At 28.8% G+C, this 14,615-nt stretch overlaps 2 protein-coding genes across 4 annotated transcripts in view; one reads left to right on the top strand and one right to left on the bottom strand.

The window, feature by feature from the left end:
* The window catches only part of LOC124421845 (PHAF1 protein CG7083), a 3,949-nt gene extending 609 nt beyond the window's left edge, over positions 1–3,340 (bottom strand). Inside the window, exons 1-8 of one of the 3 annotated variants that reach the window (XM_046957498.1) lie at positions 3,069–3,340; positions 2,402–2,484; positions 2,092–2,319; positions 1,799–2,008; positions 1,565–1,714; positions 1,326–1,490; positions 1,076–1,252; positions 1–1,007 (exon numbers count right to left, since the gene is read on the bottom strand). The exon at positions 1–1,007 is cut by the window's left edge and continues 609 nt beyond it. In XM_046957498.1, the coding sequence (XP_046813454.1) occupies positions 795–1,007; positions 1,076–1,252; positions 1,326–1,490; positions 1,565–1,714; positions 1,799–2,008; positions 2,092–2,319; positions 2,402–2,484; positions 3,069–3,132 (1,290 nt within the window). In that variant the 5' untranslated portion in view covers positions 3,133–3,340 and the 3' untranslated portion in view covers positions 1–794. Of the gene's footprint in view, positions 1,008–1,075; positions 1,253–1,325; positions 1,491–1,564; positions 1,715–1,798; positions 2,009–2,091; positions 2,320–2,401; positions 2,485–2,908; positions 3,029–3,068 lie in introns of those variants that run through there. The other 2 variants (XM_046957499.1, XM_046957500.1) reach the window with 2 other exon arrangements.
* A 5,693-nt stretch (positions 3,341–9,033) lies between these two features.
* On the top strand, positions 9,034–13,656 carry LOC124421532 (phosphoenolpyruvate carboxykinase [GTP]-like). Its single transcript, XM_046956804.1, has 7 exons — positions 9,034–9,684; positions 10,496–10,747; positions 10,845–11,029; positions 11,110–11,504; positions 11,663–12,010; positions 12,115–12,384; positions 12,486–13,656. The coding sequence occupies exons 1-7, from the start codon at positions 9,380–9,382 to the stop codon at positions 12,942–12,944; spliced, it is 2,214 nt and encodes a 737-aa protein (XP_046812760.1). The 5' UTR covers positions 9,034–9,379; the 3' UTR covers positions 12,945–13,656.
* The last annotated feature ends 959 nt before the right edge of the window (positions 13,657–14,615 follow it).

The raw sequence follows: 14,615 nt of genomic DNA, 5'->3' as shown, positions 1-14,615 counted from the left end.
AGTGTTTACTTCATCTAAGCATATGTTAATGTATATATGTATATATATACTACATATTTATAAATATGTATATGTACGTATATATATAGTATAATTATATTATTCATTATCGCTGCATTAACACTATACTTTATCAACTATCAAAATTCATATTAATTTTTGATACTACTTTTTTATTTTACTTTACTTTATTTTATTTTACTTTATTTTATTTTATTTTATTTTATTTTTTTTTTTTCTTTTCTTTTTTAATATATTCAAGCTCAAGTGTTACGTTTTTCTTCTTTGCTATATGATAAATATATAATTGTAAAATACATTGAAAATAAACTATTAAATTTGATCTTTCGGTGTTGGAAATTTTTTTTATGTTAAATGTCACTAAAAAAAAAAAAGAATGTGTAAATTTTAAGGATACATACATAAATGTTATGAAAAACGATATAATTATTTTTTTTTTGCCTCTGAACTCCATCCTTACATCATAATATCGATGCAAATGAGTACTCAAACATTACCTCAATCACAATGCTTGCATCTTAAAATCATATTATTATTAAAAACCTTATGAGTGTTCTTATGAATTTTTTCCACCTGACATACGCCTCTTTATCATGCAGTCTTTCAATGAGAGATATGCAAAAATCAACTGTAAATTTGTTTTGCTTTCATATCTATCTCAAAGGTGTGCTTGCCTTTCTTCTGTTTTTTTTTTCTTTTTTTTTTTTTTTCCTTTTCTTTTTTTCCTTTTAGTGGTCTTTTTCTAATGCACCATAATTGAAATATAATTATGGTCACGCTGCTTTATAGAGAGTTACGCTGGCAATATGCTGATTGGCCATAACTTCAACAATTGCATCACGTATACCATAACAAAACGTGCATCCAAATGGATTCGTCGTATTTGTTGAAGATGCACGATTTAACACTACAGGACGTGCACTTGCCTTTAACTGTTCACTTATGCCATCCCATTTTGTATAGGCAGTGATCTGAGAGATAACAATCTTCAATGCTTACGTTATATTTCATTAACATTAAAGATGTAAAAGTTAATTGTGTTAAAAATAATTACCGTAACTGGAGATGGGGAAACGTCAATAAGTTTACCCGACTCAGTGGAATTATTTTCTGGAGGTAAAATTAATATAAATTCACAACGGTGGTACATATTAAAATTATAATGTCCCGGATAATTAGTATGTAAAACGAACTTCTTTACACACTGAGTTTTGGCATCAAATAATATATCCTGGAATCAAAAGAGACAATAATATATCATAAATTTTACAAATGAATTTTATTTAATATCGACTAATACTCACCAATCCTAACGTAAAGTAATTATAAAAAAAATCAGACCTTCTAATTTTATCACGTTTATGTGCATGAGGACTATGAATTCGCATTTTATCCTCTGCTTTAAAAAATACTCTTGATGGCGCACCAAGAGCACTTAGTACATCTTCGCATGTATCACCAAATAAAATCTATAATTTAAATAATTGTGTATCAAACGTGTAGATTATATTGGATATAATGTTAAATAAGTATAGATAGATACTTCTTTGGTGAGAGATCGCTTCTTCGGTTCTAATAGCACCCTTGTTACGGAACTTCCTTCGGTGAAAAGGTGTAGTCTGAGTCCTCGTGTATGTGTTTTATCGCGTATAACTTCAGCCTTTTCCAAATATAAATTATTATGATAACACACCTGTTGAAATGTCAACATTTAATATTCAATAATAATTTAGACAAATTTTTTACTTATATCAATTGATCAAGAAAAAATAATTACAAGTGGTAATGGCGGTGGTGGGGCTTTTAAACTATGTTCTTCGCTACTGGAACCAGTAGCCATATTACCAACATAAATAGCTGTTTTTGCAACAAGAGGAGAAGTACCATTTGGAAATTGTAATGACCCTAAGCCATGTGCATATCCTGGTTGAAATTTTGAATCAATTGGAAAATAAAATGACAATCCTCTGAAGTTTAACACAAAAACCTAAGCAATTAATTAAGAAATAAGTATTTAATAAACTTCACAAATCATATTTTAACATAAAGATGAAAATATAATTATAATACCTGTTTCTCGCTATCATACACTCCAGGATGAGTAGCTCCAAACGAATGTTCAATTTGTTCGATCGATGGTAACACCTCGGGTGAATTGAATGGTAAACCACAATATTTCAATTTAACTAATTTCATATTATAAATTTCAATTATTTTAAGCCTCTGCACCACTGGATCAAATATGAGTCTAACGCCGTCATGAGGTAAGTTTATTACTAAATCTACTTCTAATGGATTCTATGAATGTAAAAAGAGAAAATATTTTTTTTTTTTTATTGATATAAGAGATATCAATGAAAAATAATAATTATTTACTTACACTATCACTATAAAGTACTTGTACTCCTCTTATAATGCCCACTTGAGATTGTATTATCGATACAGATTGGGAAAAATGCATACCTAAACAAAAAAAAAAAGAAAAAAAAGAAAAAAAAAAGAGGAAAAGAAAGATATGTTTAAAAAATGACTAATCATGACAGAATGACTTTTAAATTATTTCCTACTATAGATATGGATTATAATGTAATGCGATATCCTTTTTGCATTTTCATATTTTACTTTTAGAACAACGTAGAACACGTGAAAAAAAAAAAGAAAAGAGAAAAGCATAATACACATAGGAAATAACAGGAAAACCTTTTAAACAATAGAAGATTATATAGAATTTTACTTTGTGGATGTTGATTTTGCAAATAAACGACAAAAAACAAGGCAAGTTCAATTATATAATGTGTAACAAACATTGTCATTCGTTTTCTGTTTCTTTGTTTACACGCAATTGTCAAAGTGTTTACAAATAGAAGGATACAGATAAACGGAGTACCATAAATACGATATCGTTGATACGATTTCTTGAGTTTATAACATTCGCATTATGCGTTTGCATTATACATATTTTCTTTATAAATCTTTCTTCAAACGAAGAAATAACGCGTAATAAGTAACACGAAGTAGCGATACGTTAAAAGTGTTTCGTCACTTGCCTAAAATAAATTCCCACTGCTCACAACCAAGGGATCTTTCGGGCACTACCTCGAGCTCCAACATTCCTATTTATTATATTTACTTTTTACTTAAATCAACTACTATTTTATCTACAACGCGGCTCCAAATATCATGAGAACTGCGTTGTTTCTTTGTCTTGCGTATCGCACAATTACTAATCACCAGATAGCCATATTGCTTCCCAAACAATAAACTTCAACTCCCTGCTACAGCTGGCGAACTAGCAGCAAACAGCTGATATAGCCACGGGATATATAAAATTTAAGGATCGACCGTGTTCGAGTATACAATATTTTGCTACAAGTTTCCATTAAGTCATCATAGATGTCTCTGCATCGATCTTAATCCAATCTATCGCGCTAAACCCGTCATCTTGTCAAGCGCGAAATTACAAATTCAATTAATCTTATTAAACCTTCGAAAGAATCTTAAAATTAGATTTTTCAATAAGATACGAATCATATTTTCGATATTACAAATAACATTTTCTTTCTTTATTAATCGAATAACTTTTATTTAATTTTATTTATAAATAAAATCGTCAATAAACGTTTAAATCGTTTTTAGTTTTATAAAAAAAAAAAAAAAAAAATATGTATCCCTTAATCAACGCGAATTGTCGCAATAAATCATTTTTAATCAAAGAGGACAATAAATAAATCCTTTCTTGTTACGAAGTATCAAAAGGTTAAAGATCATTCGATAATGATTCTCTCAAACAGTTGGTCAATGCGTCGCAGGGGGTTCTTTGATCTTTTAATACAGAAAGCAACTTTCTAAACATTTACAATTCAAAAAAGCAGCCTCGCTTAGAGCATTTACAATAGATAAGACCGATAAATACTGACATATTCTACGATAAAAATGTCTTTAACAAAGAGTGCGAATATCGATAGAAACAGAGGAAAGAGTACATTGAACAAGGGTCGAAGTAGTTTTATATTCTTGTTGCCTAGAGAATACAATTCTCTCTAATAAAAATAACATGATAGTAATTGAACGATTTGATCTTTTCGTAATAAAATCAATCTCAAAAATTAATTTTTATATATTTCAACATTTTTATTTACTTTTATAATACTCGAAATTGTAATACTTTTTAGAAAGATTTGCATATATATATATATATATATATATATATATATATATATAATCTTACATATTTTACAAAATATTTTACATATTTGAAATTTTCTGAAAAATACAATTTCGATATATATATATAAACATTTCCAGAATGTATATAATATGCATATCTATCTCCGATTAATAGTAAAATAGGAATATAACAAAGAAACAAATATTACTCAATCGAGAAGTAAATTATTCCTATTGAAAAATGATTATATTGCGAAATCATTATTTATATGTACATCATACTAATAGCATAAGCGAGCCTACCATTATGCAATAAATACCGATAAACGTATCGCAGACCAAACAGACGAGCCTCCAGATACGTCAGACTATCAACAACTATACATGTATTTATATATACGATTTAAAAATATTTACGAGCAACATGGAATATTTAATTGTTTTTAACTTAAGTACATATTTATTGGATCATAGTCTTTCAAAATATAATCTTGTTTACCTTCTAATATAATTTTTTTTAATTCTATACTTTCACATTTTTAAATAAAAATGATAAATGAAATAGAAAAACACACACACACATACACACACACGCGCACACAAAAAGAAAGAAAAAATAATTATTAAAAAAAAAAATACACGAACTTTTTACTATTGCACAATACTTACAGATTGTTACATTAAAGTTGTTATGTCAAATATATAAATTTGGATTTCTTTAAAGAGAGGAAATCTACCACGTGCATGTATACACATATACACACACGTAATGTATTATCTCAATATAAAAAATAAAAGTAAATTTATAAATGATTATTTGCTTGTTTTCAATTGCCGGAACATTATACGTGTTATAGTAATATCAACTTAATCGATAAACATTTCCAACGTCAAACTAGGCCAATCTGGTTTACCCGTCACCGGATTTATCCGCATGTACATATGTGTAACCTCTAACATAATCTCAGGCATTTCTCGTTGAACGTGACTTTTGTCTTTGAAAATTTTTAAGGTCGATCGTAAAAATCAATCTTATAAATTTATAAAAACATATATATATATATATATATATACACATACATTGAAAAGTTTGCACAGACAGTTAATAGAGAAAAAGAAATAAAAAAAAAATGAAAAAATAAAACGTCGATATTTATTTATAAATATCCAGACACGATCGATCATTACGAAACGAAATACTCACGCACTGGTCAATCGATTGATCTAAGGTTTCCGCTGGTCCGCCATGGAAAATATTGACTCTTGTTCGTCGTATTATAAAGTAGAATGTATTTCAATTATGAATTAATAACAGCCAACGTGGTAGTAGCCGCACGTTTCGCTTCTGTTGTTGCGGTTCAATAAATAAATTTATTGACACGATTTATACTTATAAATAGACATGCAACAGAGCTATTCTTTAATTTTAATATTATGCACCTATGCATATAAATACGTATGTATATAATTCGGACGTGGCACGTGAATTATTTTTACAACATTTAATTATATCAATTAATCATTACTTTAATTAAAAAAAAAAAAAAAAAAAAAAAAACGAAAGATAGAAAAAGGATAAAAAAAAATATTTTTACTAAATATTTAAATTAACATAAAATATTCTTTAGTTAAATAATTTATTAGATTAAAACTTAATGAAATGTGATCAATGGAATTTCGTCGAGGTTAAAAATGAAAAAAGAAAAAAGAGAAAAAGAAAAGAAAAAAAGAAAAAAAAATCAATCATATGAATTACGCGCATATCTCCAATTAAATGATATTCCTCCATATATCTTGTTGTAGCGTATTCCTTCGCAAAGATAAAATTTATTATTTTCGTTTATGTTACGATAAAAAAGAAAAAAATATAAATAAATAAAAAAAAAAATAAAATAAAAGAAAAACAAAGTATATAAATGAACAAAAATAAAAATAAAAAATAAACACAAATCTTGCAAATGCGTCATTCTGATAATTAAATAAATAAAGCAAAACGAAAAAAAAAAAAAAAAAAAGAAAAAACATACAAACAAACAAATACGGAATTTTGGAATTGAAACGATTATGAAATTGTCCGGAACATATCTTTTTTTTTTTTTTATCTTCGTTTAATGCGAATTCATAATTGGATAATGATTTCGTATCGTTCAAAGTCTATTAAAACGGGGTTAATACCTTGACAGAATCCGCTCCTGGTCCAGTCCGTAGTCCAGTCACTGTCTGGACTTGATAATTTACAAAAGAGTCAATCATTTCTTTCATGATAATAGGATAACAATGTCGTTCATGCCGCGATGAAATAATACACAAAAAACATAACAATCTTAACAAGAGAGAAACTCTAATTGCGAAGTGCAACTTCAATAAGCAGAAGAGATAAATCTCTTTTACTTTGTCGACGAACGATGGGACTTTGTTAATATAAATGATCAATTAACGAGAACAAAAAAAGAAATTATTTGTATTTTATATTCTCCACGATATCCATTTTATTTTCACATTAATTAATCGTAAACTTGAATGGTAATCATAAATCATATGATTTTTTTTTATTTTCCTTTTTCCTTGTTTTTCAATTTTCTTTTAACTTGTACTTTCTGTATAATAGGATATTTATTTTAAGATCGTGATTTATAAGATATAACTTGATGATAATCGTAAATCGTATCATTTCTGTTTTTCTTTTTTTCTTTTCCTTTCTTTTTTGTAATGTTTCATTTCTTTCTTCTTTTTCTTTTTTCTTTTTATTAGTATCAAAAATTTTCCACGGAAATATTCAAGATACTTATACTTTGAACTAAAGCTCTTTAGGATAAAAATAAAAAAAAAAAAAAGAAAAAAAAAGAGAAAAAAAAGAGAAAAATAATTTAAAGAGATAAATAAAAAAAAAAAAAAGGAATGGAAAAGAAAAGAAAAAAAAAAAAAGAAACAGACGCGTGTACGAGAACATAGTCCAATAAAACATGATATCGTTATCCTCATATAATAATAAATTCTCATCCCTCATTTTCATTTTTATCATATTATAATATAAGTCACTTACGTTAGATTTATAAACATTGATAATGAGATAAATATTTGTACATAGGCTTTCAACAAGTTGTAGTTATGTATATCTATGTATCGATTTCCTAGTATATAATAGTATATAAAAGTAAACTCAGGTGCGTAGAACGATCTACATAAATAAATTAGGATCGTATTGAATACGTAAGAGATATATGTTTCATCTGTGTGTATATATATATATATATATATGCGTGTGTGTATATATATGTATGTATGAGTATGTGTACTTTGATCCTTAATACATAACTATATAAACGCGTATATATAAGAGTTCAAAAAAAAAATTATCTATGATGACAAATAAACGAATTACATTTAATTACATTTTAATGATTAAAAAAAAAACAAAAAACAAAATATGGGTAAAACGTGTTACGTAAATATAAAAGAAGTCTAATATATAACACCTACGAGCACACCTTTATACTTACGTTAACAAGATAACGTTAAAAATGAAACGACAATTAGTCAGCCGATCGACAAATTTTCAATGTTTATCATTTAAAATACTGTCTCGTAAATAAAGTTTTAAGGAAAGTCAAATTTTCGTATTTCTCAGTTAACATTATCCCGTTATTGGAATACGAACGAAAACCTTGAAACTTTCTTACGTACGTGAATTTTTTTTTTTTAGTCGTATAAAAAATTAAGTTGTATAAACATTTTTTTAGTCATAATCATAAAATTTAATTTAAAGAAAAAGAAAAAGGAAAACAAAAATAACAACAACAACAATAATAATAATAATAATAATAATAATAATAATAATAATAATAATAATAATAATAAGTACGTGATACACACGTGCGCGCGCTCGCACATATATATACGTGCATGAAAATTTTGACACATATATAAATATTTTCTGAAAAATTAATAATAATTAATAATAAAAAAAAACGTTTAAAGTATTTCTTTATTTTGTTATATCGATTCAATGGAAGCCGATTCGAATAAATCGGCCAGATAATCAAACACAATGGATCCTTTCTTTTGATCAGACAATTAAGAAGAAAATGGAAAAAAGAAAGAGAGAGTGTTCAAGGTTCCGTTGAAATGACGTAAAACGTGGCGACAGATATCGATATAATAAAATACTGTTGCGTTGGTCGATCATACGAAACGGCTTTTACTTTCATCAAAAGGCGAATAAGTAATATCTTGTTACAAAGAGATAGACGCAAATACAGCAGTCTAAACTGAAAGATCGAGCAGCTGACACCTTGTCTTACCTTGTCTTGTCTTATCTCGTCTTTCGTATTATCGTCTATTTCTACTGTAAGAAATCATCTTTCTTCTTTTTTGAACGTCCGTAACTACTTGCCCGAATAGTTTCATTCTCTTACCACTTCGATTTCCTTTGGAACATTAAGAAGAGGATTTTTACCACTGTGCTTATTACTGCGCTTATCAGAGTGTTATCTTTATTCGAACAAGGAAGTAATACTTTTCTATCAGCCCTTTTTTCTAATAATCTTCTTTCTTTCATTCTCTGTCTATCTATCTTTTTTATCTCTTTCTTTCTCTCCTTGTCTCTCTTTCTCTCTCTCCCTCTTTCTCTCCCTTTAAATATATATATATATATTTAGAAGTAGAATAATACGTAAGCATGCATATATTTTTTCTTCCCCTCTTTTAAAGCTAGCCCTAAAGAATAAGCCAAACAACTACTCTTTTATAACGAGCTAAGAAACACGGTGGGGAGTAAGCGGTCACAGATAGGTGGAACCGATCCAAAGGCGAGAAAGGCAAAGAGTATAGTCTCGTCGTATCGTTCGTGAAAAACAGAATCGTTCACGTGCCGTTTTGTATATATCGATCTATCTGTATATCGATCACTTACGCTGATCCGGAACGAGGACTGATTTTGCACGGAGAGATAGAGAGACAAAGAGAAATCGAGAGATAGAAAGAGAGAGAAAGAGACGCATATACGCACACGCGTAGTCAGATTTCCCCCACTTATATACATGCTGTTCATAGATCACCGGAAATTCTTCGACTTCGTTAAAAGCACCAATAGCAAGGCGCTTTTTTTTTCATAACAACAATTTCAATTTCCACTTCTTCTTCACTTTTATTCTACCGATATATAAAAGCCGCGATTTTTCGACAAACCAACATGCCCGTCGTACTCGAACAAGTATCTTTCAACTACGGCTTCTCAAGGATCACAAGAAGACAGACAAATAATATAAGAAATTTTGCAATCGTTTCTTGTAACAGTGTTTCACGTGAATCAATTGGAAATCGTTTACGATACATCCTACAATTTCGTCGATCTAAATTTCACGAATTGATCACTAATTCCTCAGGATCTATAAAACGTACACACCTATCGATCTTGTCGCAATCTATTCCCGCCAACTATAAACGTACCATACTCAAACGAAACATGCCGTACGCAACCGACATTTACTATCCGCAGTGAGTAACACAATAGTTATGATCATGACACTTTATTAAATCTTTTGTTAGATCCCTCTTTGTTTTATCTTATTTTTATTCCCGTTAATGCTAATATGTATCTTGTCGTATTCTCTCTGCTTATCGCTGAATCAATATTTTATTCGTAACATAAATCGTTCGTGTAAAAAAAATTTTATCTAAATCCGCTTTTATTGCCATCATATAAAGCCTTTCAATGAGAATAAAAATTAAAATAAAATTTAGAATGATACTGTTTCTTTATTTTATTTTAATGGAAATTAGATTATGGCAAATTTTGGAAAGACTTCAAGTACGTTTAACGAAAGAATAATAAAATCTTGTATGGCGAACGAATTACTTGAACCATCGCGTATTATTACATGTAATGCAGATATCGCTATGCTCTACGCGAAAACTATTATCTTAGAAATGTGCGTATGAAGAAAAAAAAAAAAAAGAAAGAAAAAAAAGAAAAAAAGAAGAAACAGGTTTTGATATATTTTTATATTCATTCGCATGCAAGAAGTAAAGAGAGACATGAAAGACAAAGAATATTTTTTTAGAAGTAAAAGTGCATCCTTGATATTTTATCGTATGTCGCAAGAGTTACAAAAAAAAAATTAAATAAATAATTAAAAAAAAAGAAACAAAAACAAAGGATGTACAAAATAACAAAGATACCTTTCGACGTTAGAACGTATCGTTGACTTAAATCAATAAAGACCTTTGACAAATTTTTTTTCTAATCATAATATCATTCTGATAGACATTATTCCGATATATTTATTAACTGATATCTTTTTTATAGAGTTTCGAACTTGGTTACACGTGCCGTAGAAGCATTGAATAATGGATACAATTGCATTGGTAAAATCCCGTTATTGAATGTACCGAGCATACCACTTTCGTCAAAAATTCGTGCTTATATTGAAGAGTGTGCTACTCTGTGCTTGCCCAAGGACATATACATATGTAATGGGAGTGATACTGAACATGTAGAATTGTTGAAACTTCTCGAAAGAAATAAGACGATCGAACCTTTACCAAAATATGAAAACTGGTTGGTTTTACATACCGCTTGTATTTTAATGAACGAATATTCGTAATTTTCGAAAAAGAATAAACTAAAGTAACAAAGAAATTATTTATCGTTACAGTTGGTTGGCCAGAACGAATCCAGCGGACGTAGCACGCGTCGAAAGTCGTACGTTCATTAGCACGGATAAAAAGAATGATACGATTCCAACGCCTAGAAAAGGTGTCGTTGGTGAACTTGGTAACTGGATTTCGCCTGATGACATGGACAAAGCTATTCTCGAACGATTCCCGGGTTGCATGAAAAGTTAGTCGATTTTATTTTAATATATATATATTATTATATATAAATAGAATTATTAAATTATAAATTGTTTAATTGTTTAGATCGTACGATGTACGTGATACCTTTTAACATGGGACCAATTGGATCTCCGCTTGCTAAGATAGGGATAGAGATAACAGATTCACCTTACGTTGTTTGTTCGATGAAGATCATGACGAGAATGGGTACAAAGATCTTGGAAATACTCGGCAATGATGACTTTGTCAAATGTTTACATTCGGTTGGTACACCCAAAATGGATTCGAATGTCATCGTTTATCCATCCTGGCCATGTGATCCAGAGAGAACAATTATCCTTCACAAGCCCGCGAAAAACGAGATCGTTTCGTATGGTAGTGGTTACGGAGGTAACTCTCTGCTTGGTAAAAAGTGTCTCGCTTTAAGAATTGGATCAACGATCGCTAGAGACGAGGGATGGTTAGCCGAGCACATGTTGGTAAGTTAATAATAATAATAATAATAATAATAATAATAATAATAATAATAATAATAATAATAATAATAATAATGATAATAATTCCTTTGGAATTATAATTCGATTAGATTGATTGTTTTCCTAACGTTTGAATTATGTATTCTATTTTTCTCTTTTAGATATTAGGAATCACCAATCCAAGTGGTAAAAAACGTTACATAGCCGCCGCGTTTCCAAGTGCCTGTGGTAAAACAAATTTGGCAATGATGAGGCCAACCCTTCCGGGTTATAAAATTGAATGTGTGGGAGACGATATCGCTTGGATGAAATTCGATGACGAAGGTAGACTTCGCGCGATCAATCCGGAATATGGATTTTTTGGTGTAGCTCCAGGAACAAGCACAGCGACCAATCCTAATGCTATGTTGACGATCTTTAAAAATACTCTCTTTACAAACGTTGCTTCTACAAAAGACGGTGGTGTCTTTTGGGAAGAACTGGAGAAAGAAATGAATGATTACATTGAGGTAAAAAGGAATTCATTAACTTATCAAAAAAAAAACAAAAAAAAAAAGATAAATAAATAAAAATATAAAGGTATAAAGTGAATCAAAATGCTACTTATTAACAGATTACCGATTGGAAAGGTAATAGCAAATGGAAGAGGTCTTCAAAAACTCCAGCTGCTCATCCTAATTCAAGATTCTGTACACCTGCGAAACAATGTCCGATAATTGATCCAGCTTGGGAAGATCCAAATGGTGTCCCAATCGATGCGATACTCTTTGGTGGTCGTAGACCAGAGGGTGTTCCATTGATATACCAAGCACGTAATTGGCAACATGGTGTTTTCATTGGAGCATCGATGAGATCCGAAGCAACTGCTGCTGCGGAATACAAGGTACATATAAAATGAACATAAAATTTAAACAATCGATTAACTTATACTATTAATAATCAATCAATATTTCAAATAACATGACCTCGTGATTTCTTCATCAGGGAAAAGTAATTATGCACGATCCATTCGCAATGAGACCCTTCTTCGGATACAATTTTGGGCATTATGTCAATCATTGGTTGAACATGGCTAATATTAAAAACGCTAAGTTACCTGCTATATTTCACGTTAATTGGTTTAGAAAGGATGCCAACGGTAAATTTCTCTGGCCAGGATACGGAGAAAATTCACGTGTTTTGGATTGGATCCTTCGTAGGATCGACAACGAGAACATAGCGAGAAATTCTCCGATTGGTCTTATACCGAAGATCGACTCGCTTAATCTGAAAAATTTGAAAGAAGATATCGATCTAGATGAATTGTTCAGGATACCAAAATCTTTTTGGCAAAAAGAGGTGAAAGATTTAAGAGAATACTTCGATGCACAAGTTGGTAATGATCTTCCTAAAGCTATTCTGTCTGAACTCGATCATCTTGAAAAAAATATTAGTAAGATTTAGAATCCTTTCTATAAATTCTCGACTCAACTGAAACATTGGAAAATTTAATAATAAAATATTTGTTCTTCCTGACATAAAAAATATCTATGATATATAAATTTTCCTGATTAATTAACGGAAGAATGAATTTTTCCATTTGAAATAGTATTAAACTAACATATGATTATGAGGAATATATTCTTTTGAAGCAGATCAATCGATATATTAATTGTTTATTATAATATATAAACGCATGTGTTATTTGCTATTTAAATCACGAATTTATAAAAGATATTTCTATCTTTATAAATATTTTTATAACTTTTATATTTCAAATTATTCGAATTAAATACTCAATATCATATGATCACAGATGATTTAATTAAATAGTTCTCTTTATTTTTATTTATATGATAGACACGATGTTTTCTTGGAGAACATTTCATAGATCACATTTATTTATTCGAAATTTATCCGAACTTTTTTCTTTTCTTTTTTTTTTCTTTTTTTTCTACATTTTTACAAGTATCGAGCGAAGTCAGATTAATTTTTACAATTAAGTTAATTAAAATACATTGCGTGTAGGGTTACATGTAAATGTAATAAATAATAGATGCATATTTTTATTGACGTACGCAAAATATCTTGTGTATATGTAATCCGCTAATATGATTTTTTATTTTATGGTGTATATAAGGAACAAATTAAATAATAACGAAAAAAAAAAAATATACATAAAGCATTAATTTCATTGTGTGGGAATGAAATGGATCCTTCTTTTCTTTCCTTTTTTTTCCTTAATAAAACACATTAATTCTATCTAATTTATTTTATTATATATTTTATTAATTTGTTAATTGCTTCTTCAACATTTCTCTTTTTCTTTTCTTTCTTTTTTTTTCTCACTATTTATTATTAATGAAAGACTTTCTACATATTTATATATATATATATATATATATATATATATATATATATATATATTCGCAACATTCATATTTATACAAATTAAAATTATATTACAAGATATATTAATTATTTAAATGTACATTATATATTGTTCGAGGCAATTGATTTTTCTTGAATCATATCGAACACACGCGGAGAAGAACGCTTTAAAAACATTCTACATATACTTATATACTTTCCTTCTATTGATGATACTAGTGAATTTTTTAACTGAATTAATACATCACTCCGAATGTATTTATTATTTATTATCAAAATTTAATCATAAAATTAATTTTAAAGATTATTGCACATACACACACACACACACACACACACGCGGAGAGAGAGAGAGAGAGACAGAGAGAGAGAGAGAGAGAGAGAGAGAGAGAGAAAGAGAAAGAGAGAGAGAGAGAGAGAGAGACAGAGTGTGTTTCGTACGTCATGGAAAATTTGTTTTTAAATATACCAAGTCAATTTATACCCAAATATAGAACGAAATTCGCGTATTAACATATACATATACGTAATAATAAATAATAATATTACTTATATCAAAATTATATCAAATTGCGTAAGCATTAAACGAAATTATGCATCAAATTGTATAATAGATCTTTTATACGATTTAATTTTCCAATATAATTTGTTCATAATTTATATCATAGATAAAACAATACCATGACTTTTATCCTAATTGTTAATAATATTAAATTTTTGTTCAGATTCATTAAAAGACATAGG

This window comes from Vespa crabro, chromosome 2 (genome assembly GCF_910589235.1).
Source record: "Vespa crabro chromosome 2, iyVesCrab1.2, whole genome shotgun sequence".
Taxonomy (NCBI): domain Eukaryota; kingdom Metazoa; phylum Arthropoda; class Insecta; order Hymenoptera; family Vespidae; genus Vespa; species Vespa crabro.
This window is presented reverse-complemented; position numbering and strand designations above follow the sequence as displayed.